Source organism: Notechis scutatus, chromosome 2 (assembly GCF_049901735.1).
Source record: "Notechis scutatus isolate UNSWTSFEM ecotype Mainland chromosome 2, rNotScu1.2, whole genome shotgun sequence".
Classification (NCBI taxonomy): domain Eukaryota; kingdom Metazoa; phylum Chordata; class Lepidosauria; order Squamata; family Elapidae; genus Notechis; species Notechis scutatus.
In genome coordinates, this window is record NC_142010.1 from 168,294,506 (window position 1) to 168,322,297 (window position 27,792).

The window sequence follows — 27,792 nt, forward strand, 5'->3', positions numbered from 1 at the left end:
GCATTGAGTGCCGAAATGGGAGTGTGTGCGCGTGCCGAAAACCAGGAGAGCAGCTCCTGGAATGCACATGTGCACTGGCCACCTGGTCTTCTGGCTTCTAACGTACATGAAGACCAGCTGGCCAGCTGATTTCTAACGCTCTTCTGTTTTCCGGCACCCCCACACATGCAAAGACCAGCTGGCATGCCCAGAGAGATGGCTCTGCATGCCACTTCTGGCACGTGTGCCATAGGTTCTCCTTCACAGGTATAGGGTCTCCTGCTTGAGCAGGGGGTTGGCCTAGAAAACCTCTTAGTTCCCTTCCAACTCTGACATTCTGTTATTTTTGAATACAGATAGCTGAAAATGCAAATGATCTGTAAGCTCTAATAACAAAAGTCAAGAAGCACAGTGAAAAAACATGAGACTATGATTAAATGTAAAAGAAAATGAAATGGATATCAACATGTACTGCAAACAGCTTTAAAACTGATTATAAAGACATTGAAATGAGAATCCAATATCAGAGTAAAGATATAGCAATCAAGACATTTTTCAGGCTAGCATCCAATGTGGAGGCGTTAAAGATATTGCCACGACATGTGTGAAATAGCTTTTCTTGTGACCCTCTGTGGAAGAAAGAGGGTAGAAAGAATATTGATGACTTTGAACATGGTTGCTGGAGAAGACCCTTGATAATATTAGTGGAAGCTAAGAAAACAAACAAATGAATCACAGCAGAAATGAAACCAGAGTTTTCACTTGGAAGAAACAGAAGTTGCCAGCAGCGAAGTGGGAGGATTCAATTACAGTGGAAAATGAGTTCATCCCTGAAAACCTGAAGGGCCAGCCTGGGGACTGATCATCCTGGAGGAAATTTATATATATATATGATTACTAAGATTCAACACTTACTTGGTAGAGCTTAATCAAACAAACAATTATTCAAGGTCTTTGAAATACAGATTCAGACTTTCAAATATCTATGGAGTACTATGGTAAAAATATTGGGGATTAAAAAATCCTGTTGCTTTGAGAGTTATTATGGGTAACGTGTCAATTTATTTTTACTTATATTTCCCTCAGTAATGTCCCATCCCCCACCCACCCCTTAGAAGGTTTCTTTGCGAAGATTACTGAGGTAAAGTGAGTGAAGGACACATGGAATGCTGTAGCATCTTATCAAGGCCATGATTCATTTTGATAAATTTTCCATTTTTAGATGGGCAAAAATTACTTCAGATAAGTCTTATTACCTCCTCCATGATATTAGGTGGTGTATATAGATGTCAGCATTTTCACTTTATAATTCTGTTTATTCACTGCTTCTTCTGTCTATATTGGGTACTGTGCTGTCCAGCCAGTCTATGGGAATTGGATAGTTACTTAGGAATTATGAGCTGTCCCCTTAAGGGAATGCATCATGGTAAATACAGATACAGATAATCAGAGTTGGAAGGGACCCTGTAGGTCATCTAGTCCAACCCCCCGCCCAAGCGGGACACCCTACACCATTTCTGACAAATGGCAGTCCAATCTCTTCTTGAAAGTCTCGACTGATGGTGCTCCCACAACTTCCGAGGGCAAGCTGTTCCATTGGTTGATTGTTCTCACTGTCAGAAAGTTTCTCCTTGTTTCCAGGTTAAATTTCTCCTTGTTCAGTTTCCATCCATTATCCCTTGTCTGGCCTTCTGGTGCTTTAGAAAATAGCTTGACCTCTTCCTTTCTGTGGCAGCCCCTCAAATATTGGAAGACCGCTATCATGTCTCCCCTGGTCCTTCTCTTTACTAGACTAGCCAAGCCCAGTTCCTGCAACCGTTCCTTGTATGTTTAAGCCTCCAGTCCTCCAATCATCCTGGTTGCTCTTCTCTGTACTTTTTCTAGAGTCTCAACGTCTTTTTTATAATGTGGTGACCAAAACTGGATGCAGTACTCTAGGTGTGGTCTTACCACATCTGTAAATGTAGTTAAAGGTATCCTCGGAAATGTAGTTCATGTCACATGGCCACATCTGTAATCCTGATTGATCACTAATTTGACCCTGGATGGGTTGGGGGAATTTTACTCACTTTGCCTGAACTCCCTAACTCATGGCAGCTGCTTTCTACCGCTACGAGATGGGTTAGGAGATAACCATCTTTTACTACAAGGCAGATATACAAAGGATTGGTCATTAAAGAAGAACTTCATCACAAATGTGAATTATGAAGATACCTGATGAACCAATAAATGTACTTTGTTATGGACGTCTTGTTGAGTTTATCTATCTGCATCTGCACAGCTTAAAAATCCACTACTGTGCAGAACACAGAAAAGGTACTATATAACTACAAGAAATGTGTTAAAAAAGGAGGGAACAGGAAAATTGTGCTGTTGGGGTTCATCATCTGAGGCAGGACCACACTATAAGTCCATCAATAAGTTCAAATAATAGTGGACTGAAACAATAGTGCTGTGGCAGAAAAAAAAATCAAACTCTTTCTTCCCATAACCCAATCTTGACAGAAATTCTAATGCTCTTGTTTGGGGTGGGGGGATCAAATTTTTGCATTTTAATGAGGACATGTCGACTGGGGAATTCAACTACATGAGCTAAATCTACTTTAATTTAAGGCTACCTTATTAGAATCTTGCAAGACTGAAAGTACAAACTTCCTGCCTGCCATTTTTAATTGCTTGACCCATTAGCTCCTTCCTTCCTTCCTTCCTTCCTTCCTTCCTTCCTTCCTTCCTTCCTTCCTTCCTTCCTTCCTTCCTTCCTTCCTTTGACTGTTAAAACAATTGTGGGCTCATGTTTATCTTGTATGATGGTTTCCAAGGCAGCATTGCCTCTCTCTTTTCCTCAGGGTTATCCATTACTGTTTTAAGCTAAGGACGGTGTAAGCAGGACATTTATCAGGATTGCAAATAAGGGGGGAAAAAGAATGAAACCTGTCCTTACATATGGTGGTGATTATTATTATTATTATTATTTCATTTACATTAAAAGGAGTCTTAGTTGAGTCCATTTCTGAAATCAAATTTGAACTGAGCATTTCCTGAGTCAGAAGTTATACATACTTAGCTATTTTATAACCCCTTTTTCTTAGTAATGCTGGAAGAAAAATCCAGTCCAGTTCCAATCCGAGAAAAAGGCACTGGAAATAAAATGGAGGCTGGTAGGAAGGAAGGACTCTTTTTTTCTTGATGAGCAGAAGCAACAACAGCATGCAGTTCTGGGACAGCTGACAAAATGGGGTTAGGATAGGTGGGCTTTTATACATTCTTTGGGGTTTTGTGTTTGAAATACTCCAGGGGGTTGTGCAATGTAGTGAGCATCGTGTCTTTTGCTATTCTAATGGTGGTGGGTTAATCCTATTATGTCCTAAAAGTTATGTCCTGTCCTTCTTAAGCAGGAGCCTTGTTTGTGAATAGATTGGGCCAGTCTTTCTTAATGGACACAAACCACCCCTCTTTAAAGGCTTTAGGTATCTGCTGGAGGCTGTTTTACTATGCAGAAAGAATGGGGTTGCCTTTCAGAACATGTTTTCTCCATTTCTCCTCAGGAGAAATATAATATTCTGCCTCTCTTTAATATTCCCCCAAATATTTCATTCTCTGAGGCCCTCTCCTTCTGAGGCCCCCTCCCTCCCAGTCTTTCAGCTTTCTCCAGTAACAATGATCAAATTTTCTTTGTTCAGATTGGTGGTTGGAATATCACCGGTTCCTGGAAACAAACAGATTTTAACCAAACTCTTCAGATACTCATGGAAAAATACAACACTTTTCCATTCTTCAAAGCATATGTGGGACCCAGTTCATCTGATCCAAGCACCAATATTATCCAGGTAGGACTACTAGATGGCAAAATTTAGGCAATGCAGTTAAAATGTTTGATTTAAATATATGTATTTTTCTGTATGAAGTTACCTTATGCAGAGTCAGAACAATGGGATTGGCACACAGAATATGACTATGTGCAGCTATGAACATGCAGTGCTCAAAACACATATTATGATTAATCGCTTTCCTTTCCATTATATCAGGATTCAGGTTTGATTATTTTTTCCCATATAAAAGAAAATCAATTAAAATTTGCTTTTAAAAAAGCAATTTGTTTTTGTTTTTTTATATATTTTCATGTATTACTACATAGATATGTGAACATGTTTCTTTAGTGCAATTTTGGAGGGGTTGGGGGGGGCAGAGATCTCTCCTGAAAAATGCATCTACCACTGTTCAAAATATTCAATACATTTTCATGCTGTGGTTTTGACTGTGGAGGATTACATAGTTGTTGTTTTTTAAGTTAAGGAAAGATATTAGCTAAATTTTATCTGATACAGTACTTGCATTGTATCATTGCTCTGTCTAGTAGAATTGGAAATGCTTATTGGTTCCAAACAAAATCCATGGTGGAATAGATGATTTATTATCAGCAGCTACAACTCAGAACGTATTATTTTCCTGTTTGAAAATTGCTACATGCAAATTTAACACAAATTTGTGCCATTGCTGATATCAGCTTGACAAAACCCACTCTTCTGTTTACAATGCTCTCTTCTTATCAGCAATTTTGCAGAAGTCACTATTCTCTCAACACCTTCCTCCCTCCCTCCCTCCCTTCCTTTCTTCCCTTTTTCCTTCTTTTTTTCCTTCTTTCCTTTCTTTTGCTCACAATTACTCTTTGATTATTGTTTCCCTGTTTATAATGTAGCTGGTGTTACTATCTATCCTTGTTTTCTTTTTTCAGATTGACCATCCAGAATTTGAGTTGCCATTAGAATACCATTTTAAAAGAAATGTGAATTATCCCCAGGTAAGCTGTGTTAAATGATTAATTTATTGTTTCTGCTTTAGTTATTTCTCAAGTCAGTCTCTGTCTTGTGCTTGTTGTGTGAAACTGAGAATATATTGTGAGGTGGATCACAAGGTCTCATTCACCTTTGATGTATGTTACTCTATTGCCGTGAGAAATTTAAATGGATGATATTGCTTGTCTGTGTTTTTAAAGTGGCATCAACTCATAGTGGGAATTGGAAATCTCCATTGTAATCACCTTAATCACCAGATAATTTGTCCAAATCAAAATATATTATGGTCTTCATATGTCATTGAATCAGTGGGACACTTTGAAGAAACTTGGTTTATCTATCCTAATAGCCTTCCTGAGTGAGCTAGCTGAGATGATCTGAAGTGTGCTATTAAAGAACTCCAGGATAATAATCCTACAAAACATTGAACATTCATGCTGAAGCTGAAACTTTATGCCTTCCATGTTAACTGTGAATCATTCTAAAACTATAACTAGACAAAACTATGACATAAGCGCACCAACGTGCCTACCGTCCCTGTCCTATTGTTTCTCTTATTCTTTTATTTTTCTTATATGTACCCATTTCATGTATTCACAACTATGTATACATTTATACTTATTATCTTGTAAACAATTGGCAAATCAAATAAATAAATAAATAAAAATAAATAAATTAAACTATCTTAGTATAGGATAGGGCATGCTCTCACATTAATTCTGGCCTGGGATATGGGTAGAATGAATTTGATACTGGAGGAAAAGATAATAGCTATTTCAACATGATGCTCAGAACTTCATTCCCCATTAAAAAAAGTAAAGGGCATCCACCTTTAATCCATTAAGGGCATCCACCTTTGACAACTGATGGAATGTAATGGATTCTTGGCTCTAATGGATTCTGCTCTGGGGGTTTTGCAGAAGCCAGAGTTAATAATCTTGTTTCAATACACTGTTTAGGACAAAGGTATATTGAACTGCTTTGAATTTTTTTGATACATACTGTACAACAGGAAAACAAAAGACAATTAAGACAATAGCTCTAAATTGTTTTATTCAGCATTGTAGATAAAAACGCTCTCCCTAGTTCTCCTGAAATCTCTGACCATGGAGCAGATGAGGAGACAACTAAAGTCTAAGTGGTCTGATATTTACAATGGAATTCACAGGACACGTGTTAATGCAAACAGTCCTGCTTGTTGGGTGGCATAAAAAGTTATAAAGAAGACTTCTTCACATCTTTAAATAGTCGTTCGGCAGATCTTTTAAAAGTGGGTTTATTATTATTAAAGAATTTATTGTCATTGCCTCAGATAAATTAAATTTACAACTTTCAATTACTTGCTTGGCAGATTTCGTAGGCACTCAAGACAAAATTGCTCATCTTCATGCCGATATGAACACAGTTTTGATTTCAAATCTACTGAACTGTACATTGTACCTCCTGATGCCTATAGCTATAATAAGACATCTTGCTCACTTGACCATATTACCTTATTCAGTGATCATTTCAGAAAATAGCAATTGCTGACTGGGCCTATGCTCTCCAAAAGTTGTGTTGTGGGATCTTGTAAACAGTATTTTATTCCCATCCCAAAGATGCTTTTTCAAAAGGGAACTAGACTGCTTTTCCTTGAAGACATTTCGCTTCTCATCCAAGAAGCTTCCTCTGACTGAATGGTGGTGGATGGAAGGATTTATATTCCATCCTCCACCATTCAGTCAGAAGTCAAAAGCTTCTTGGATGAGAAGCAAAATGTCTTCAAGGAAAAGCAAAGTCCAATTGCATTTTCAAAAAACATCTTTTGGACAACCATGACCTGGTTGACTGAAAATCTCTATAAACATTTTGTTCCAATGCTATCTATCATTTGTATGAAACTGTGGATGTCATAAATGTTGGCTCTGGTATTTTCATTATGCAAATGACACTAAGGCTTACAATTCCATAGAATGTGAATCCAGAGAGTCTCTGTCTGGATGTAGTGATAGCATGGCTAGATGAATTAAATTGTTAGATTGAATCCTGGCAAAGTAAAGTTGTTTTTAGCAGATGATTCCAAAAGACAACCCTTTTCTTTGATAGCCATGTTGTGGCTCACCAGCGGCCAGCGGAGCTGCTGGCAGACAGTGAGGAGGTTGGGGAGGAACATGGGCCAGTCCTAGAATCTGGGGAAGACTCTGATGAATGCTCTGCATCAGAGGCAGAGATGGGGCCAGAGCTATCCAACAGCTCTGTTATACCTCTGTCAAATAATACCTTCCGAGTTGGAGATCAGTGGGGCAGAAGAACAGCTGGAGCCTGTTTCTGATGTGTGCATGCACAGAACTGTCAGGAGAAGGGAACAATTAAGGAACAGGGGTCAACTAGGAAGCAAAGGCACAGGTGGATGGTGAATGGCCCCTCCCATAGGGAATAAATAGGAGCGAAAGGGGAGTGATGTTTGCAGGAAACAATTAGTTCATTTAATTAGTGTGAAGATTTGCTTATCTGAGTTCGTGACTCACAGAGACTCCTTGCCAATGATTTCCTTGTACAGCATTGCGCTTGGAAGCTATCGGCCTGGCAACTCTCCAGGTCTGATAAGGTCTGTGATTGCAACTCACCCCTGAAAGACTGTTTGCCAGGACTTTGCTGGATGTGAATGCTAGAAATTCACATTCACCTAATAAAAAGGGGTTTTGTCGGGACAAGGAATCTGTTTTATGATTTTGTGAAGCCTAGGTCAGAACAAGTCATGAGATTTCTGTTTAAGATAACTTATTGTCAAGTTTAGATGATATGCTTTCTTGAGCAAGGACATCTAAATACAGGGTCATTCTTGAAATATTTATTGAAATATCTTGAAATATTTAGACTTCTAGTATGCTCTATATAGGGCTGCTGTTGTGCTTGGTGTGGAAGCTGTAGTTGGTACATAATTGGGCAGCCAAGTTGCCACAAGGGGCACTTGCATATCCACATGTTATACCTCTGTCAAATAATTTGCACTGGCTACTAGTTAGCTACCAATCCAGGTTCAGATTTTCATTTGTTACTTGTAAGGTACTTAACAACTTGGGACCACAATAGCTGAAAACATACCTTCATCATTACAGATCTGTCAGTTGCTAAAGTCATTTAGGGAGGTCCTGTTGTATGAGATAGGATTAACAGGGTATTGTCTTGTGTTTGTTCCCAAATGGACCTTCTTTGTAGTGGCACCTATACTCTAGAATCCTCTCTCTTTTGAAATTCATGAAGTGCCTACTGTTATGTCTTTTAAGTCTCTGGAAGACTGATATCTTTTTCCAGGCCTTCATAAATAAACGCTAGACAAAAGAGTCCCTTTTATTTTTGTTTTTCATATACCTCCTTTTTTAAAAAATAAAGATAATAAAGATAATTATTATTTTACAGATTTGTTTTTGTTATTTTATTTTATTGTTTTATTATTTTATAATAATATTGTAAATTGCTTTAAGATGTTTTTACTATTGCTTTTACTATTTATTAAATTTATATGCCACTTGGATGGCTTACAGTGGCGTAAAAGCATAAATATAAAAGCATTACAAGCATTGAAATGAACATTGCTCAAATAAAAGTTTAAAAACCAGGAGCGTGGGCTGTAAAGGATGGACTTTTGTCTCTCACTCAATCAACCACTTCCAGTAGAATGTGCCCCCATCGGAGTCCCAAGCCAATCAGCAGAGGCAGTTTTAAAATTCTTCCAGAAGGCCAGGGAGGTGGTTTTCACCTCTGGAGGCAAGATGTTCCAGAGAGTGAGACCCATGGCAGAGAAGTCTCTTTGACTCCACTAGCTGAAATTCCTTGGCTGACAGAGTCAAAGAAGGCCTCTCTGCCATAGTGAATAGAGTGGGGCTAATCCCATTGCAGCAAGGTGATTCCTCAGATAACCTGGTCCCATGCCATGAAGCAGAGGTGGTATTCAGCAGGCTCTGACCAGTTCTGGAGAACCGGTGGCGGAAATTTTGAGCAGTTCGAACAACTGGCAAATCCCACCTCTGACTGGAGATTTTACAGTATCCTTCCCTTGCCATGCCCACCAAGCCACGCTCACAGACCAGTAGTAAAAAAAATTGAATCCCACCACCGCCATGAAGGGCTTTAAACATGATAACCAACACATTGAATTGGGAGCAAATGGGCCACCATTGCAAGTCACATTACAGCAGTGTTACACATACCACCCTAGGGAGTCTCCACAATGTGCCATTGATGTATGCATATATAAAATGCATACATTACCTATGTATTACTTCATGGATCCAAATTTACAGGTCAATCCTTATATATTCGTTAAATAGAAACTTCACAGATATTTATGAGTAGTAGAAGAGTGAGGTGTGTGGATAATTTTTTTTTATCATTTTGGATAGCTCATAACTGAGCAAATGGCTCAGAACAAGTTTAACTACTGACTCTGCTTGAAAGAAAGGTTTGTTTTGCAGGTCTTACGTTCATATTACTTGTATCTGAAGAAGCTAGGAGAGCTGATGGGTGGACATACAGATTCTACTTCTACCTATATTTCCTTGGCATTCTCCTTTATCTCAAACCTCCAGAAGATTGTTACTCCCCTGAAGAAGCGACAGGAGAAAAGGATGCTATTTCACCACACTACCATCAAGAAGCTACAGGTCTGTATACCGTCTTCCGAAAATGTGTGTTTTGGATATTTATACAATTCTGAGTCAGTAAAAAAAAAAATCTCAGTGATTAAGAGTAATGCAGCAACATTACTGTGAAGTCAAAATATCTATATATACACGGAAAATATCCATGGTATATATACAAAATAGTCACAAATCTTGTAATAATAAGAGTAATAAAGCAAGGGACTATTTAAGTTATACTAAGACATAAAGTATGTCCACTATCAAACATTTTACAGAAGTTCTTAGTCTTAACTAACTTCCAGAAATTTAAAACAGTGGGAAAGCGTAAGTTCCAAATACAGTTTTGGAAAATTAAAAAAAAATCCAGGATATTCTGGATAATGAAATGACCTTTTAGTGTCAAGAGGACTTGAAATTCTTCTTGATTTAAAAGGATCCATTAGTTTTTAAAGGTGATCTAAAATTAATGCACAAAGGTAATTTGAAATACCAATGATTCACTGAATTTTTCTATTGTAATAACAATAGAAGCTTCCAGATCATCTTTAACAATGGTCCCCTGCACAGTACATTTCAATGGCGTAGTTGAAAGAATAGGAGGCTAAACTATGGCAATAAGAATCCAGAAATATGCAGATGACCCAGTGCAGCCATTTTTACTGACAGAAGTTGACATCTGAAGTCCATGAAGCTGCTTCTTCAAAGAGAATGCATTACTTTCCGGTATAGGCCATTCTCTCATTTACTAGGCTTGGAAATCACATACCAACAGTGTGTCTATCTAGCCAGAATCTTATTCCACTTTTATTCAGGGCACAATACTATAAGCACTGAAATGGGAACAATGAGATTTATGATCATGTGAAATCATGCATAAAATCAGGCTGTTAATGCTTTGTCCTATTTCCACTTGTCTTGCTTCCTCCACCAAATCATAGTGTTGTCTTTTTATTGATTTCTGAGGAATGTTTTGTGTGTGTGTGTGTGTGTGTGTGTGTGTGTGTAATCTTCTTTCCTCCTTTCTGCCCTGCCTTCACACTAGAATGCCCTTCAATTTCCAAGCAAGCATTTTTGTTGTGTCTCTTCTTGGTGAGATTTCATCATTTCATCTGTCCAATTCTATTTTTTTAGGAAAAGGCTCCTGCTATTGATTGGCTGTCATGCCTTCAGGCAGCTTTCCATCCTGTGCAGCTGAACATGTCTCAACCAATTGCTGTGCATGACATGGACTATTTGAAAGGAATGTCACAACTTATTGGGGAGTGGCAAAACCGGAGGTAAGACATTGCTAGTTTGTGGAATGCTGTAACTTCACTTCTACATGTTAAGAAAGCAGGACCTGGAGAAGCTTTTTTGCACAGACTGCATATATGGAAGTTGAAAAAGGAGGCCACATTGATGGCTTCATGTTCACAGTTACATTCTGCATCAAATGCATAGAGGGATTTTTTCCTGTTTGGTATTCATAGAATTTTTCATAATTCATGTGTGGGCCTTCTTGCATGTATACCCTAAATAAAACACCTTATTGCAGTCCTTAACCAATACATACTTAAAAGTCATTTCACCTTTTTTTCACAACACTTTTTTGTCTGATGTTTTCTTTTTCCATGAAGGGCTAGAAATAATACAGCCATATATATTTGCCTTAAATGTGCCACAAACAATTATTAAGGCACATAATTTAAAATAGTTTTAACAAGTGAAATATTTAATAAATATTACATAATGTATTTAAAATGCCACCATTGATTTGTTACTAAAAACCTTGTTTTTATAGCCATAGTTACAAATCTGGCTATCCCTACTGTAATTTTAGGACTTTCATCCGCAAGTAATTTTCTTACACGCTCAGAAGTATAATAGTTTGGATTTTAGTATAGCTAAGATAACTTCCTGCTGAGGACTCTTATCAAATTTACAATACAATAAAATATGAACTACCCTTTCAAGATCAATACTATTACAGGGACAAAAATCACATTTTGTTCCTTTCTTTTTCTTATTTTAGAGATGTATTGCAGACCTATATGATACTTTGCCTAGTTGGAAATCTCTCCCCAGCCCTGGACAGCCAATTCCAGAAAGCTCGCCAAGAATTAGCAAACGTGCTGGATAGCAGGGCAGGAAACATGGTAAGAGATGTGCTTTCCTTGTACTTTCTTTTTTCTATTGTTTTAAGAATTAACATTTAATGTTAACCCAAGCTCACTTTTTCATTGTAATTTGGGAGTGCTAGAATGCATGAAACTCACCAGTAAACTCATCAGTAGGATTCTTAGTAAAATCGTCCCTGGGATTCTTCCTCTCCAAATATTAAATTGGGGACAGGGGATAGGGACATTCCCCTCCCCTTTTTAAAATAATGTGGTCTGGTGGTGGACTTCCAGTCAAGTAGGACAAATACTACTGATAACAACGACGTTTTGGGGTTGTTCCACCATTAGACAAAAACCTTCTGTTGATGGCCTAGTGAACTCCTCTGTTTCTTGAGAATGTTTCAGATTTGCAAATGCTACTTCCTGAGATAGGCTCATGACTACAATGATGGCCATTTCCACAGATGCATTGCTTCTTCAGCAATACTGCCTCATCCATTGAAGCTGCAGAAGGGGACACAGTCTTCTGGCTGTTCTTGTAGCTTCTAGTGATCACATTTTATTTTTACAAAGGGGAGGAAAACTGCCCCCATGGCTTGTTCTTGTAAACCCTCTACTCCTGATCTCCAGACTGAGATGCTGCTCCAGATTCATGCAGTACTGAAGGACGGGTGATGTTTTTATGCCATATTGGGGGAGGCAGAAGAAGTACATTCTTGTGTGTAGATGAAACATATTTTTTATTGAAGGAGAGATGCTCCCATGGGGTAAGCAGGACTCCATGCATATTCCCATTTGGGTTGCATTGTCTTCTTCCATGATTTTTTTTTTCAACTTAAATCCTGGAAAATATTTTGGGATGGATTTTCATCCACAGCCATATTCAGCTATATTCCAGAGCAAATGCTCCCATTCATTTTTCATACTTGTTCAATTTTTAATTTGATTTTAATTATTTTCAGATAAGAACTGAGCGATGGAGGAAATGCCTGAGTGACACTAGCACATTCTTTGGACCTGTACTTGGGAAGATGGTTGTGCAGGAGATTTTCCCCCAGAAGGCCAAAGATCTCGTAGGTATTCAATAGTACCAGATACTGACTTTTGGGTCCATATTCTCTTGTGCTTTTCAAACTAATATGCTTATGTGGTATGTTTCATGCCTATCCATAGCTAATTTTAGATTTCATTAGAAATGGCAGGAGATAGTGTTATATTATAAGGGAGGGGGGCACTTTATCAGGAAGGAAACAAAGTAGTATCAGATAAAATATGCTCTTCAGCATTCTAATATCATACTCAATATTCAAAACAAAACAATAGGTGGCTAGACTTCATTTCTCCTTAACCATTACTTTCAAGAATGCTTCCATATCTACTATACAACTGCTTGTTTTTAAAGTTTAGTAAACTCAGTTTAATCTTGGGCTTTATGGGCAAATAACAGGTGAAATGCTTCCCTACTTCTGGGACTCTCTTTCCTTTCTCTGGCCAGGCAGAAGAGATTTTTTCTGAGATCCGGGATGCCATTAACAGCCATCTGGATCAAGTTAATTGGATGAACTCCCAATCCCGTCAAGAAGCCAAGAAGAAAGTATGTTCACCTATTGTGATACTTGTTTGGTTACATTATGGGAATGGATGACTGTACTAGAATTTATATCTAGGGAGTTTGTTCTCCAGCTCAGAGGCTTCAAAACTAGCGTCCAGGTCTGGAATGGAGCTCCAGGTATACGAGACAGAGCTTGGACATTTCTGAGAAGTCAGTATTTATTCCAGCACTTACCACTTCAGAAATTTTATCTTTGTTTCTGTAATGCTTGGTAATGTTGTCAGTGCTACCTTTACCTTCAAGACAAAGGTTATATAAACATGAAATTCATCAGTCTAATTCCAGGCATAGACTAGAAAATTTCTCATTCAATCTTTAGTGGCCTTTGATTGTGGCCTGCTTTGTAGAAAATTCAGTTCACTTACATTAGCGAATGAAATATAAGAGTTACAAGCAGGTGAAACCATACTCTGTAAGTTAATACTCAAGTGTTTTCTGAAGGATTCCCTTGTTTACATACCAATGTCAATTGTCCTTTTTTCACCATATCATAGGTACAGAGTAAATAACTAATCTTTATTTTCATATTTTTAGATTTATAGCCTCCAAGTGGAGATTGGATATCCAGAAACCATGCTCCAAACAAACAAAATTGACAACGAGTACCAAGAGGTAAAAGTTAAGCATCATTTTTGATTTGGCTTCAAATGTCTTTATTTCTCCCGCTGAAGCATAGGTCTTGACACAGAAAAGTGTATTTCCTGCTCTCCTATAGTTTCAAATACTAGGAATTGAATCAAAGACGTGAATGCTATTTCATCCCTAGGTCAGGGGACGCTGCCAAGAGAGTCAACAATATCAAAAAAGCAAGGAGGACCAGGTCCTTGCTCTTGTAGGCATCTAAAAAGGAGTGAGGGTTTGACAATCCTGCTCTTTGCATGCCATTTTGACACAGCTGTTCTCTGCTCATGAATACTTCTATTTCAGGTAGCTCTTGAAGTAAAACTGCCCAGTTTTCAATTTTATAAATAAAGCTAGAAACTTTTAAATTATCAGCAAAAGATTGGATCATCTTCTCATCTTCTGTAATAGTTTGAATTCAATTTACGGAATACAAATTAAAGAATCCTTTTCCAACAGTGACTACAACATGATTGACTTTTGTTTCAACATACGTCCACACAAAAATCATCACAACGATGGAATCCCCAATTATAACTTCAAAAAAGGCAACTATGATCTTATAAACAACAATCTCTCATCCCTTGATTGGCAATTTCTATTCTCTGGATGCAACACTGTAGAAGACCATTACAACATATTTTTACTTGAAGTCAAAAGAGTCATCAAACTATATGTACCATTAACAACTCCCAAAACCAGAAAAAACAAATTACCCAAAACAATAAGGAAGCTTCAATCCAAACAGAAATCACTTTGGCGGAAAAACAAATCTGGTCACGTTGCCAACTTCAAAAGCCGATACAAATATTTATGCCACCAGATAAAAACTGAATGCACCAATTATCACATTAAACAAGAAGAAAACCTACACACCAATTCTACCTGCGCTTTCTACAATTTTATAAACAACAAACTAAAAGACTCAAGGTCCATCCCACCCCTGAAAGGACCTAATGGTAAAGACTGCAACGACGACACCATTAAAGCCAACCTCTTTAACACATTCTTTGGCTCAGTATTTGTAAACAGCAATGGATCATGCCCAGTATTTCCTAGTCGAACCACAGGCAACTATCTAATATGATCTAATACATATCAATTTTACAGAAGACATTGTTGAAAAAGCACTGCACAATCTAAAACCATCTCTATCTTTTGGACCGGACGGAATATATGCCTACTTCTTTAAAAAGCTACTCACTGCCATAGCTGAACCTCTAAACATAATCTTTGAAAAATCTTTCAGGAGCAGCTCCTTGCCAAAACTATGGTCACAAGCCACGGTCATCCCCAACTTCAAAAAGGGAGAACCCAGCCTAGTTGAAAATTACAGACCAATCTCTTTATGTTGCGTCACCTGTAAAGTCATAGAATCAATTATTAACCAATCCATCATCCTCCACTTAGAGACAAACAACCTACTCTCTAATAAACAATTTGGTTTTAGGGAAAAAAACTATCCTGTAATCTGCAATTCTTACACTGTAAAAACATATGAATTACACAACTCGATCAGGGCAAAGCAATAGACGCAATCTACATAACTTCTGTAAAGCCTTTGATTCAGTGGTACACAACAAACTACAACTAAAACTAAAATCTTACAGTATCTCTGGACACCTGCATAACTGGATAGAAGCATTCCTGTCAAACAGACAACAAATGGTCAAAATTAGGAGCGTCCTGTCAAATTCTGTACCTGTCAACAGTGGTGTCCCCTAAGGCAGTGTTCTAGGACCAACTCTTTTCATACTCTACATAAATGACCTCTGTGATCTGCTTTCTCTTCACTGATGATGTAAAGCTATTCAACACCACAGACAATACTGCTACCCTTCATAAAGACCTTCATTATGTATCAGAATGGTCAAACAAATGGCAACTTCAAATCTCAACAAATAAATGCTCTGTCCTACATATTGGCCAAAAAAAAATATCAGAAAATAAAATACAGGCTGAATAGTCAAGACCTTGTTGATGATCCAAACTCTGTCAAGGATCTTGGAGTACTCATCTCAAATGACCTAAGTGCTAGAGCCCACTGTAACTACCTAGCCAAAAAGGCGTTAAGAGTTGTTAACCTAATCTTACATAGCTTTTTCTTTGGTAATATTACACTAATAACTAGAGCATAAAAAGCATTTGCTAGACCAATACTTGAATACAGCTCATCAGTCTGGAACCCACATTACATATCTGATATTAACACAGTTGAGAAAGTCCACAAATATTTCACAAGAAGAGTTCTCCACTCCTCTGCTCATTGTAGAATACCTTATGCCACCAGATTAGAAATTCTAGACCTAGAAAACCAAGAACTACGCCGCCTTCGGTCTGATCTAAGTATAGTATATAAAATTATACATTGCAATGTCCTACCTGTCAATGAATACTTCAGCTTCAACCATAACAACACTAGAGCAAACAATAGATACAATCTCAAGGTTAATCGCACCAAACTTGATTGCAGGAAATACGACTTCAGCAACAGAGTGGTCAATGTCTGGAATATTCTGCCTGACTCTGTGGTTTTTTCCCCAAACCCCCAAAACTTTAACCTTAGATTGTTTACTATTGACCTCACCCCTTTCCTAAGAGGTCTGTAGGGGGCATGCATAAGCGCACCAACGTGCCTACCGTCCCTGTCCTATTGTTTCTTTTATATATTTTTTATTTTTCTTATATGTATCCCTGTATTCATAACTATGTTTTTACTTATACCTATTATCTTGTAAGCAATTGACAAATAAAAATAAATAAAAATAAAATAAATGAATAGTCATCCATAAATCAACTGTGTGTTAAATGTATTATACTTATAGGTTGTCCTTTGTTTCTTTGTTTTGTCTTAACAATTAATAGTTACTTTTGCTTGTGTTGGAAGGGCAGCATATGGGAAAGGAGGATATAATATAATTTTTGTCAAATTACAGCTACAGAGGAAAGGAATAATCAGCTTATTTCCTCCATCAATTCCATGAAAGGTGATGGGGGAGCGATAAATTATTTAAAAGGCAGGCAGTATATAATGAAACTCTCACCTGCCAAATGATTGTGCCTTTGTAGAGCTACAGATTTATCACCTGTTGATAGAAGCTTAGAATTTCAGGGGAGTGTCGGAAGAATTAAATACCCAAAATAATTTGTATTTAATTATTTAACAGAGTGAAACTTAGCTAGAACCAAGAGAACAAAATGAAAAATAATATTTATTGTCTTTGCTAAACATTAATTGTCATTGAACTCCCATTCCTAACTTTATTGTTTGCTACTTTGTTCAGCTGAAGATTGAAGAAAATAATTTTTTCCACAATGTGGTTGCCTGCCTGAACTCACTGAAGAAGAAGATCTTGCTCAGACTTGTCAGTCCCCATCAGCATGATGGGTATGTTTTTCTTACCAAATGAATAAACTAATATCTTGGTTTCCCACCTCCTCTTCTGCTATTGTTCTACAGATTTGCTCTCCTCCGCTTCCAGTTTAATCTATAAGATTAGACATTTTAGAAAAGTTCAGAACTGTTTACTATTACTATTACTTGAACTCCTTTTTTATTTATAGATTATTGGTGTGTCCTTGTACACAACATCAGTTGAATGAAGACTTATTTTTGAAACTTGCATTCATCTGCGTATTCTCTCTCTCTCTCTCTCCCCTCCCCCCTCTAGTGGTAGGATTCAATTTTTTTTACTACCAGTTCTGTGGGCGTGGCTTGGTGGGCGTGGCATGGGAAGGATACTGTAAAATCTCCAGTCAGAGGTGGTATTTGCCAGGTGTTCGAACTGCTCAAAATTTCTGCTACTGGTTCTCCAGAACTGGTCAGAACCTGCTGAATACCACCTCTGCCTCTCTCACTGTACTAGGAATGAGAAGACTAAAGTTCTAATCTAGTCTTTTCTTGGGTACAGAAGCCAGCTGGGTGATTTTGGGGACAACCACTTCATCTCAGTAAATGTGGATTTGCCAATTTGCCTTGGACCAGTGTGTTTGATTATGTCCCAAAACTTCAGTGAGCAGGCCTTCATTTTACAATGGATCAATTTAGCCAGAGGATGATAATAATGATATTAATATGTACCACACACCAGAATAATATACTAATATACATAAGTAAATGATAAAGTTTAAAACAGATATAGACTGAAAATGTAAAATGCTTCTGTCTGAAGACAAACCAGACTCAAGCAAGACATTTGAATCAGCAGATTGCTAACACATTGGTGTCACTTTGTTGAAAAGGTCAAGTAATTTGGAAAACTAAAACTATGAAGAATTTGGCATTGCTATAAATGTGAGAACATATACAAGCAAAAACGAGAGAGTTCCAATGAAAGCAATTATTTCCTTCCCTTACTGTGATTTTTCCCCCCTCCATTTCAGTTGGGAAGTGCCTTCTTGGTCTGTCCATTCCTACTATTCACTGCGGCACCATGCTGTAGTTTTTCCTGCTGGGATGTTTCGTAATCCTTTCTTCCATACTGAATTTCCCAGGTAAGGAAAATGGCAAGACACCTATAAAAACCATTAATCACTGTCCAAATGCTGGCTGGAGAACATGGTCCTGAAGTCTCTGGGTGCCAAACTATGAAGGGCATTAAAAGTTAATGTGGACCAGAAACCAACTTGCAAACAATGCAGACTTCATAAAATCAGTGTTATGTGCTCCGTCTATCAAAATTATGTGGGCTGCTGCATTTTAAACCAACTGCAGTTTCTGACTATTGTTTAAGGGCAGCCATAAGTAGAGCACATTACAGTAGTCTATTATGGGTGGTCATTGGACACAATTGGTACACCAATCAGAGGGTAGAAGTCCCTCTTGCTTTGGCTTCCAACTGTTGATCTAACATGAGTTGTGAGTCCACCAGGATTCCCAAGTCTTGAATCTGCCCCTGATTCAAGGAGTAGCTCTGAATCTGCCCATCAAGGAGTAGCTCTGGTGGCCACAGAAGAACTTGCTATGTCAGCCCCAGCCCTGATTTGCCAGAGTTCAGTCTGTTCTCCCCCATCCAGAAGCTGACAGTCACCAGCCTATTTGCTACATTTCATATCTAAACATCTATATTTAACATAAGTCTATGGAAATTTTAAAAATCTCCCACGTCTTTTTTCCAGTGCTGTCAATTTTGGAGGCATGGGTTTTTTCATGGCGCATGAACTACTGCACTCCTTGTATGATTATGGTATGTATTCTGACAAATGATGGGTAATATATTGACCATCCTGTTATCTGCATTTATAGAATTGAACATTCAGGTGCTTGTAAGCCTTTCACAAGTGGTTTAGGGGAGGGAGCAGTGGTGGGATTCAATTTTTTTTTACTACTGGTTCTGTGGGCGTGGCTTGGTGGGTGGCATGGCTTGGTGGGTGTTGTGTTGGCAGACGGACACACCAGGCAGACACGGAGCTGAAGAATAACGTTGCTTTTATTTGAAGAGTAACAGGTTATCGTGGCTGCCCAGCTGACAGCTCCTTTTATAGTCTGCTGTCAAACGGCACCAACCAATGGGAACAGTCGGTGCTCCCGCTCAGAATGCGGACCAGATTGAAGACTTAGCTAGTCAGGGACACCACAGTGGGCGTGGTAGGGGAAGAATATTACATCGCCATTCCCTCCTCACTCCTGGGGGTAGCTTACCACTGGTTCTCTGAACTACTCAAAATTTCTGCTACTGGTTCTCCAGAACTGGTCAAAACCTGCTGAATACCACCTCTGGGAGGGAGGTGTGATTTTTTTTTTTTAATGGCAAATGTTTTGTTGGCCACTAATTCTGTTCCCCTTTCATCTGATACTCCCCCATTCCATCCCTCTTTTTTTTTTTTTTTTTACAGAATTACAGACCCATATTTTTTTAAAAAAAAAAAATCACAAGTATATAGTTTTGGGATCAAGTTTTAGAGTTGTGGGAAAGAGGGCTTTATTTTGGTTTCTTTCCTTTGACACTTCCAAGGTCACTTTGCTTAGACGAAACAATGCCTGAACACACGGGACAGGTGTGACATGAGTCATTTCAGTTTTTTCAAAAGGGTACAGATAGTCCCTGACTTACAACCATTTGTTGAGTGATCCTTTGAACTTACAACAGCACTAGAAAAAAAATACTGATAACAGCTTTTCACACTTATGACCACTGCAGCATTCTCACAGTCACATGATCAAAATTTGGATGCTTGGCAACTGGCATGTATTCATGATGGTTGCAGTGTCCTGGGGTCATGTAATCACCTATTGAGATTTCCTGACAAGCAAAATAAACGGGTAAACAGATTCCCTTAACAGCTGTGTTACTAACTTAACAACTGCAGTGATTCACTTAACAGCTGTGGAAAAAAATGGAGCAAAATTCTGCTTAGCAAACAGAAATGTAAGGCTCAATTATGGTCATATGTCAAGGACTACCTGTAACACACCAACCGTTAAACCTACAACATAGTTAGTACAATATTGAAATCTCCATTGAAAAATCTAGTTCTTCTGGGCTCCCGTATTTTTCTTTAACAATGATATATCCATTCTTCAAGGAGAAATGCGTCTTGTATTTCATCCTTTCCCCATATGCATTGTTAACTGACAGAAAAAAGTACCTTTATTCATAACATTCAAACCATTTTAATTAAATGGAACAAAGGGCCCCAAACTCATATTGGATTGAGCTACCACTCTAGAGATGTAAATTAATTCTGCTACAATTGTGCTATGAAAGCTTTGGGCATTTTACTTTCTCTTGATTTCAATTGAATTCTAACATTAAGTCCTGTTAGAGTTTGCCTTTTTCCATTCAAAGGCAAATCACCCTCTTTTAAAAAAAAAAAATCATGAAAATGGCCTGAAAATAAATTACATTTTAAAAAATTACTTACATCATAAAAAGATTCCATGAAGCTTATATCACAAAATGTATTGGAGCGAAAGGTATTTTTTCCTTATGTTGAAGGAAAATCTGTGAGCGATTTATATTAATGCTGATTTAATTTAGGGAGAAATGGATACAAGGCTCAGCATATGGGATGGCAATGAAAATATAAATGTTATGAAATATTCTATAATTATTTCAGACTGCTAAAAAGTAGATTAGGTGACCATCTTATTAACCCCATAACCTGGAAGAAACTCTAGACATCTGCACAGATTTTCACAATTCAAGTTCTAGCAACTGAAGCAATATTTAGTCATTACAGATTGAAGGAGGGCTTTGAGAAGGGAAGTTTTGTTTAATGGAACTATATAGAGACTTACAGTGGCTGATGAGAGCCATTATCACACATCACTTTCTTTTTGGAGTTTCTTTCCTTTTGTTTACAGTGTTGCCCGAGAACTGTTCTACTTGTGGCCTGAATATACCACCAGAAGATAAAGATTGTCTGGTGAAACAATATGGGAACTACTCCCTGAAGGGTCATAGCATCAATGGTTCCTTCACATTCCTGGAGAATTTAGCTGACACCGGAGGGCTTGCCATTGCTTACCAGGTATCCAAATCAAATCAATAGAGAAATTTAGTAGGTCTTCCCTTTCAAACAAACTGACTTCACCTGCACTTGACAAATCAGAAACGATCATAGCATAATGAACTGAACTTTATACAGGTAGTCCTTATGACCATTTGCAGTGTCCTCCAGTCAGATGATCCCATGTGACAATCTTTTTCCTGAAAATCAGCATTTACTTCCAGTTTTCAGTAAAACTGGCCGATAAGCAAACATTTGGTTTGCTTAATGATGGGCCCGTGGTATTGGTGACCCATTTTATGACTTACAACCATAATGGGCATGCTCCATTATGATTGTAAGTTGAGGATTACCTGTACTGTTTAGAATTTTGCAGATGGTTTTTGGCTCTTACAAAAGCCTTGCGAGTCTGTGTTTGAAATCCATAGGAACTCAATACAAAATTCATGTGATGCATGTGAAGGAATAAGGCCAGAATCCCCCCTTTTAAAAAAAAAAAAAAGAGGAACTAGCTAGGGACAGCATCTCTGAGATTTTAATTGAAACTAATTATGGAAAGGCAAACTGCAATAACTATAGAAAAATAGATTGTGAAAACCATTGTGTAGTAATTACATTTCTAAATAGTTGATTTGATCAGCAGATTGATTAGGTTTATATACATTTAAATGAGCAATAGAATTTATTTCACACATAATGTGCAGAAAGTTCATATGATTTTGCTGCTAGATGTTCATTTGGTTAAGAGTTGCAACTGACCCTGTAACCTTGATGACTGCATATTTTTGCAAAAATCCCAGCAAAGTTTTCCTTTCTTGCTCAGTGATGTTGCTTCTCTCAAGACTCAATTAGGAACAAAGTGTCAAGACAAGAAAGATGTGTAGAGGCCTCTTGGGCAAAGTGAGAACCACTTCATGTCTGGGACATCACTTTTGTACAAGCTGTTCTATTCCCCAGACCCATAGGAACCATGTTGCTAATTTTAAAATGCCATAAAAGGCTTTGCTCACTCAGCCATTAGATTATTTAAGGAGGAGGAGAAATCATAGCACAGATTTCTGCAGTATGCAAAGATCTTTGGAATGATTACCTATTTGTTATCAAAGGATCAGCTAAGTGCTAGACCATGAATCAAAGCAATATGCATGAGTCATATTAGCAGAAGCACCAAGGAAAGAACAACCTGGAACAACTATTGTTTAACCTCTCACTGCATGATTAGCCTAACCATTGGGGATGCAATATATTGCAATGTTTCATTAGAGCCCCCATATTTTATTTGATAACCTTAGATGTTAGCCAAGATCATGCCACTGAAATGCAATAATAAAATATTAAACAACAGGATTATTACTTCCATTTGGAGCAAGAAATCCAGTAAATAGAAACAAAAAAGGCACAATTATTTTAATGTATTTATTCACACGTTATGTATTTGTTTCGCATGCTTATATGCCACTGTTGTCATAAACCATCTCTAAGCAGTTTACCCACCAACCCATAACAAAATGTAGTTATAAAATACAACAATAAATATGTAAATCATTTCTATCTCATCAAGGAAAAATCAGGCCAAAATAAAATCACTCTTACAGTTGAGTGAGAACCCAACTCTAGGTGTTTGGGTATCATCCTAACTAGAAACAAGGCAGGGATGTTCCCAGACCGAGTTGGTTTCTGAACTCAAAGGAAGCCACTTCAACCTGATGAGATTAATCTTGTGTTAGTTCTTTTCAATCCAGATCCTTATAGCCTCCAAGCACTTAAATAACATCTTCACCATAGGCCAGGTGAAGATGTTCACCTGAGTACCATTAGGATATTACTGACACCATGTGGATGAATGACCTTCCCCAGCAAATAGGAGGGGAGAGAGAATTGAGCTTTGACTAGCTTCATAACAGGGACTCTGATATCAGATGGAAAATGGTTCTGAAAAAAGGAGAATCACTGCAAAATAGTGTCCCTTCCCTTCCAACTTTTGAAGATGGTCAGAGGGACTCTTCCCCTAACTATGGCTCTTTTTTTTAAGCAGGATGCTATCCTCCAAAAGTTGCCATGCCTGCATTATTGTTTTCTCATTTAACGTCATATCCCAAAGTATAAAATGCATTTATTTCTTTTCTTTCTTTTCTTCACAGGCTTATGAAAAATGGTTTGCAAAGCACAGAGGGGTAACAAATTTACCTAAGCTTGGATTGTCTCACCATCAACTCTTCTTTGTCAGCTTTGCCCATGTAATTCATCTTTCTTTTTTTCCCACTGGTGCTTTTAGTTTGGTACTCAATTCTTTATATTTTTACCACCTTACCTACTGCTTTTACATTTTCTTGGAATATTGTGCGGCTCTTTTCCCTTAAGTCATATCAGGAGCATCTGTAGCTCAATAACTGTACCATGAAAATATGATCCTAGTTTCAGGAGGATAACAGATAATAACAGATAATCAGAGTTGGAAGGGACCTTGTAGGTCATCTAGTCCAAGCAGGAGACCCTACACCATTTCTGACAGATGGCAATCCAATCTCTTATTGAAAGTCTCAAGTGATGGCACTCACACAACTTCCAAGGGCAAGCTGTTCCATTGGTTGATTGTTCTCACTGTCAGAAAGTTTCTCCTTATTTCCAGGTTAAATCTCTCCTTGTTCAGTTTCCACCCATTATCCCTTGTCTGGCCTTCTGGTGCTTTAGAAAATACCTTGACCCCTTCCTCTCTGTGGCAGCTCCTCAAATATTGGAAGACTGCTATCATGTCTCCCCTGGTCCTTCTCTTTACTAGACTAGCCAAGCGCAGTTCTTCATATGTTTTAACCGTTCTTCATATGTTTTAGTCTCCAGTGCCCTCATCATCCTGGTTGCTCTACTCTGTACTTTTTCTAGACTCACAACATCTTTTTTGTAATGTGTAGAATATCAGTGCTCTTCCTCCTTACTTTGAAAGGACCTTCCTCTGTTTGAATCAACACAGACCAACAAGGTGCAAATTTGGCTTGAGAAAGGTCTAATAGCATGTCATATGATATACACAAATTGGGCAAAGTTGTGGGTTTGTGTACCCACGTTATTGAATCAGACAAAAGTTAAGTACCCGTAGAAAGAAATCTGTATTAGTGAGCTCCTGATTGATGCTAATGATTATCATAATGGTGATAAGTAACAATGCCATCTACTTTGTGGCCATAAATATTATGAGGGAGTATATGTCATTTTTTTTTCTCTGCGTTTACCTTTTCTCTATTCTCAAAAGTTCTCCAACCTGAGTGGCTTTTTCTCTCAATATTTGTACTAGGGTGCAATTATTTTGTTTGCTGCTTCTCTATGCTAACTTTCTTCTCCCACCTGGAACTGAATGTTTGTAAACAGAGGTGTAAAAGACTATATGGAAAAATGACTTGTTTTAATTTTGCCATTCATGATTTACAACTGCGTATTTTCCACAGGCAATGTGTGGGCGCCAAAGTCTGGAAAGTCTGAAAGCCTTCTTACACAAGGATCCCCACAGTCCTCCTCCTCTTCGTGTGCTTGGTTCTTTAAGCAACAGCCAGCATTTCTCTAGACATTTCCAATGTCCAAGCGAGTCACCAATGAATCCAGCTCTTAAGTGCCACATCTGGTGAAATGACCTCAAGAGCACATGGGACAGTTAATGCAGAAGACACGGAGATTGGAGCTGTAAAGTCATGACTCAGTATATTGATCATGCTTGTGGCAAGGCTATATTCCATTCCTTCATGACACATTGCTTTTTCTTCCCCTATTCTCCAGTTGTCAATGTGAAAGAAGGTTCCATCCATTTATCAAGATGGAAAAGAAGAGAACATTCCACACTGTGGAACTTCACTACTACAGTACTTTTAAAAAGCATTTTGTAAAAAGCATTTTGTAATCAGACAAAAAAAAGCACCTGAGAACTGGAAAAGCAAAACCTGAAGCTCTGAGACGATAAATCCGAAGATTCAATATCTGCCAAAGCACACATGTTAAGATTTAATCCATGATCAGTGTGAGAAATTTGTGTTTGTAGAATGAAGATAATGACTGACTTGTCATGTAAAACTAAAGAAACCTAATTGTGCAAGAAAAAATCATTCTTGCTGCTTTACATGATAATTTCCTATTAATTCAAGAGCTTTTTGTACAGAGAATATAGCTATCAGACTCACAGCTTGATGTTCTAAATCAGGCCTCTCCAACCTTTTGAACCTCAGGGACCACTAAATTCATAATTTTAAATCCCACGAACCATTAATATGAATCCAGCATGCCGCTTTCTGAAGTGCCTGGACTCCTAGTGATGGGATGGGGTCCTTCAGGCACTTAGTTTGGCCACCTGTTTCTGCAACCTTAAACACTCAAAGAGCCATTTTGATTCGTTTTCCACAGAAAACCAACACTGGGATCTCTCTCTCTCTCTCTCTCTCTCTCTCTCTCTCTCTCTCTCTCTCTCTCTTTCTCTCATTTTTTTCATCCGGGCCAGCCAGTGTCTTGGGGCAGAGAGGAAGTTGCACATCTCCCAGTTGTGCAGCACCAACAAGGGCTGGAAGAAATTCCTGTGAGATCCAGCAAGAGATGAAGCTTCGCTCCCACTTTGAAATAGCAGGAGTATGGAGCAAATCTCCATCCACCGCCCTTCCTTTCTCAGGACAGGCGAGGAGTGAGTGAGATAGGAGGGCAAGGGGCGGGGCCAGCCAGTGGTGGATTCAGTCGACAGGAAGCAACAGCAGAGGGAACAAAGAGTTGCAGATTGCTGACACATGTTGCTTCCCCCTCTTACTGCAACAGCACCATTACCTCGTTCTGGGCAGTGAAGGCTACGCTACTCCTTGCACATTGCACCTCCTGCAAAGTTGCAAGTTGCATGTTCCTCCCTCTACGGCGGAGATTTCCAGCCCCAGCACAAGCTGCTTAGCCAGTCCCATAGTCCAGAGCTCTAGTCACAGGACTGGACCATTGGTCGGAGCAGCTCCTCCACCTGGGTGCGCCGTGGACCACCAAAATTTTCTTGTGGACCACCGATTGGGGACCTCTGTTTTAAATAGTCCTCAAATAACCATAAATAAAAATAATGTTGTTTATCTTCATGATGTAGCTCCTGAAGACAAAGCAATAAACACAGCTATGTTTTGTTCATAAATCATATCACAATATAGTTTGTACACTTCCTAGATTGCAAAAATTACATCCAATTATGATTTTAGATTACATTTTCAAATTCTGATTCCCAGCTGTAAAACCATACTTTATCAATTAGTTAATGCTTCATTTCATGCTGTAAATTATGCTTTTTTAAAAATCTGAATTAATCTTAAATAAATGTATATATTGATTACCAGTTATTTTACTTTACTATTAAAATTACATGATATAACCTTGATATTTGCTTTATCTGCTGGAAGCCACACACACAAAAAAATTGTTTTCCTCATCATTCTTTCACTTGGAGACCAAACACTGAGGTGACTAAGTAACACTTGTCGATTTAGGCTAAACACTCTGATGTAAATATACATGGCCCATTGAAAAATCTTCTAATTTTTCATCACTTAAAAAGATCGTATAGTATTTCATACTAATATTGTTGATTCAGTGGTGGGTTGCAAAGTAAGTTGCCACTGGTTCGGTGGGCATGGCTTGGTGGGTAGGCTTTGCATGTGTGCACCCTTTGCGTGTGCATGCACGCCAAAAGCACACTTTGCACACACGCAGAGGCTTTCCTACTCTTCTCCTGCAATCCTGCACTCTCCCTGTAGCTTCAGCAGCTGACCCACGGCAATCTACAGTGCTGCGCAAGGCAGCTGCTCTTCAAAAGCAGGGAATAAAGGTCAGTATGGGAGCCCAGGCAGGTGGGTAGGCCCAACAGCAGCTCCCCAGAGAGAACCAGTTTGGTCTCCGCTGATCTTCGGTGCTACCTGCACACCAGAACCAGGCCGAACCGGTAGAATAGTACCAACTGTGTTGATTGCTACCTAAGACCTTTTCTGAGAAAAGGAATCTGGCAACTGCTAATGTGTTTTTTCATGGCCATCTTTTAAGAATCTTTTCCTCATTCTTCCAACTGAAATCCTATTTAAGACATTAAGTACATTTACAGATACCATAAGTACGTACCAGAGGTGGTATTCAGCAGGTTCTAACCAGAACTGGTAGCGAAAATTTTGAGTAGCTCGGAGAACCGACAAATCCCACCTCTGACTGAAAGTTTTAGAGTATCCTTCCCCTGCCATGCCCCCCAAGCCATGCCCACAGAACTGGTAGTAAAAAAAAATTGAATCTCACCACTGGTACATACTAATATGAAGACCATCCTTTTGGGCTAGAAATAATAAAATCGATATGAATACATAGGAGCAGAGCGAACAAGAGTTGAAAGGAGCAAAGGGACTTGTTTTGTCTGTGGCAACAGAAGTAGAGCCTGACAGACACAGAATGGAACAAAGGGGCAAAAATGAAATAGCTTGTCTTCTTGGCTTTTCACACTAAGATGGTACTATTTTCCAGAACAGGCTGTATAAATTAGACACTGATGTGCCATTCTTCAGATGAGTGCAGCCCTACAGCTGTTTCAAGCTGATGGCCCCTGGCCCAGATGCATCAAACATGTTCAAACAGAAGCA

General features: G+C 38.5%; 1 protein-coding gene across 3 annotated transcripts in view; it reads left to right on the forward strand.

Annotated features, from left to right (window-relative positions):
* Positions 1 to 26,505, forward strand: part of KEL (Kell metallo-endopeptidase (Kell blood group)) — a 46,557-nt gene extending 20,052 nt beyond the window's left edge. Inside the window, exons 5-18 of one of the 3 annotated variants that reach the window (XM_026686193.2) lie at positions 3,660 to 3,806; positions 4,712 to 4,777; positions 9,227 to 9,415; positions 10,526 to 10,671; positions 11,406 to 11,529; positions 12,456 to 12,566; positions 12,989 to 13,087; positions 13,640 to 13,717; positions 17,011 to 17,114; positions 18,110 to 18,220; positions 18,845 to 18,912; positions 21,033 to 21,199; positions 23,320 to 23,415; positions 24,619 to 26,505. In XM_026686193.2, the coding sequence (XP_026541978.1) occupies positions 3,660 to 3,806; positions 4,712 to 4,777; positions 9,227 to 9,415; positions 10,526 to 10,671; positions 11,406 to 11,529; positions 12,456 to 12,566; positions 12,989 to 13,087; positions 13,640 to 13,717; positions 17,011 to 17,114; positions 18,110 to 18,220; positions 18,845 to 18,912; positions 21,033 to 21,199; positions 23,320 to 23,415; positions 24,619 to 24,795 (1,683 nt within the window). In that variant the 3' untranslated portion in view covers positions 24,796 to 26,505. Of the gene's footprint in view, positions 1 to 3,659; positions 3,807 to 4,711; positions 4,778 to 9,226; positions 9,416 to 10,525; positions 10,672 to 11,405; positions 11,530 to 12,455; positions 12,567 to 12,988; positions 13,088 to 13,639; positions 13,718 to 17,010; positions 17,115 to 18,109; positions 18,221 to 18,844; positions 18,913 to 21,011; positions 21,200 to 23,319; positions 23,416 to 24,618 lie in introns of all 3 variants that reach the window. The other 2 variants (XM_087957331.1, XM_087957332.1) reach the window with 2 other exon arrangements.
* The last annotated feature ends 1,287 nt before the right edge of the window (positions 26,506 to 27,792 follow it).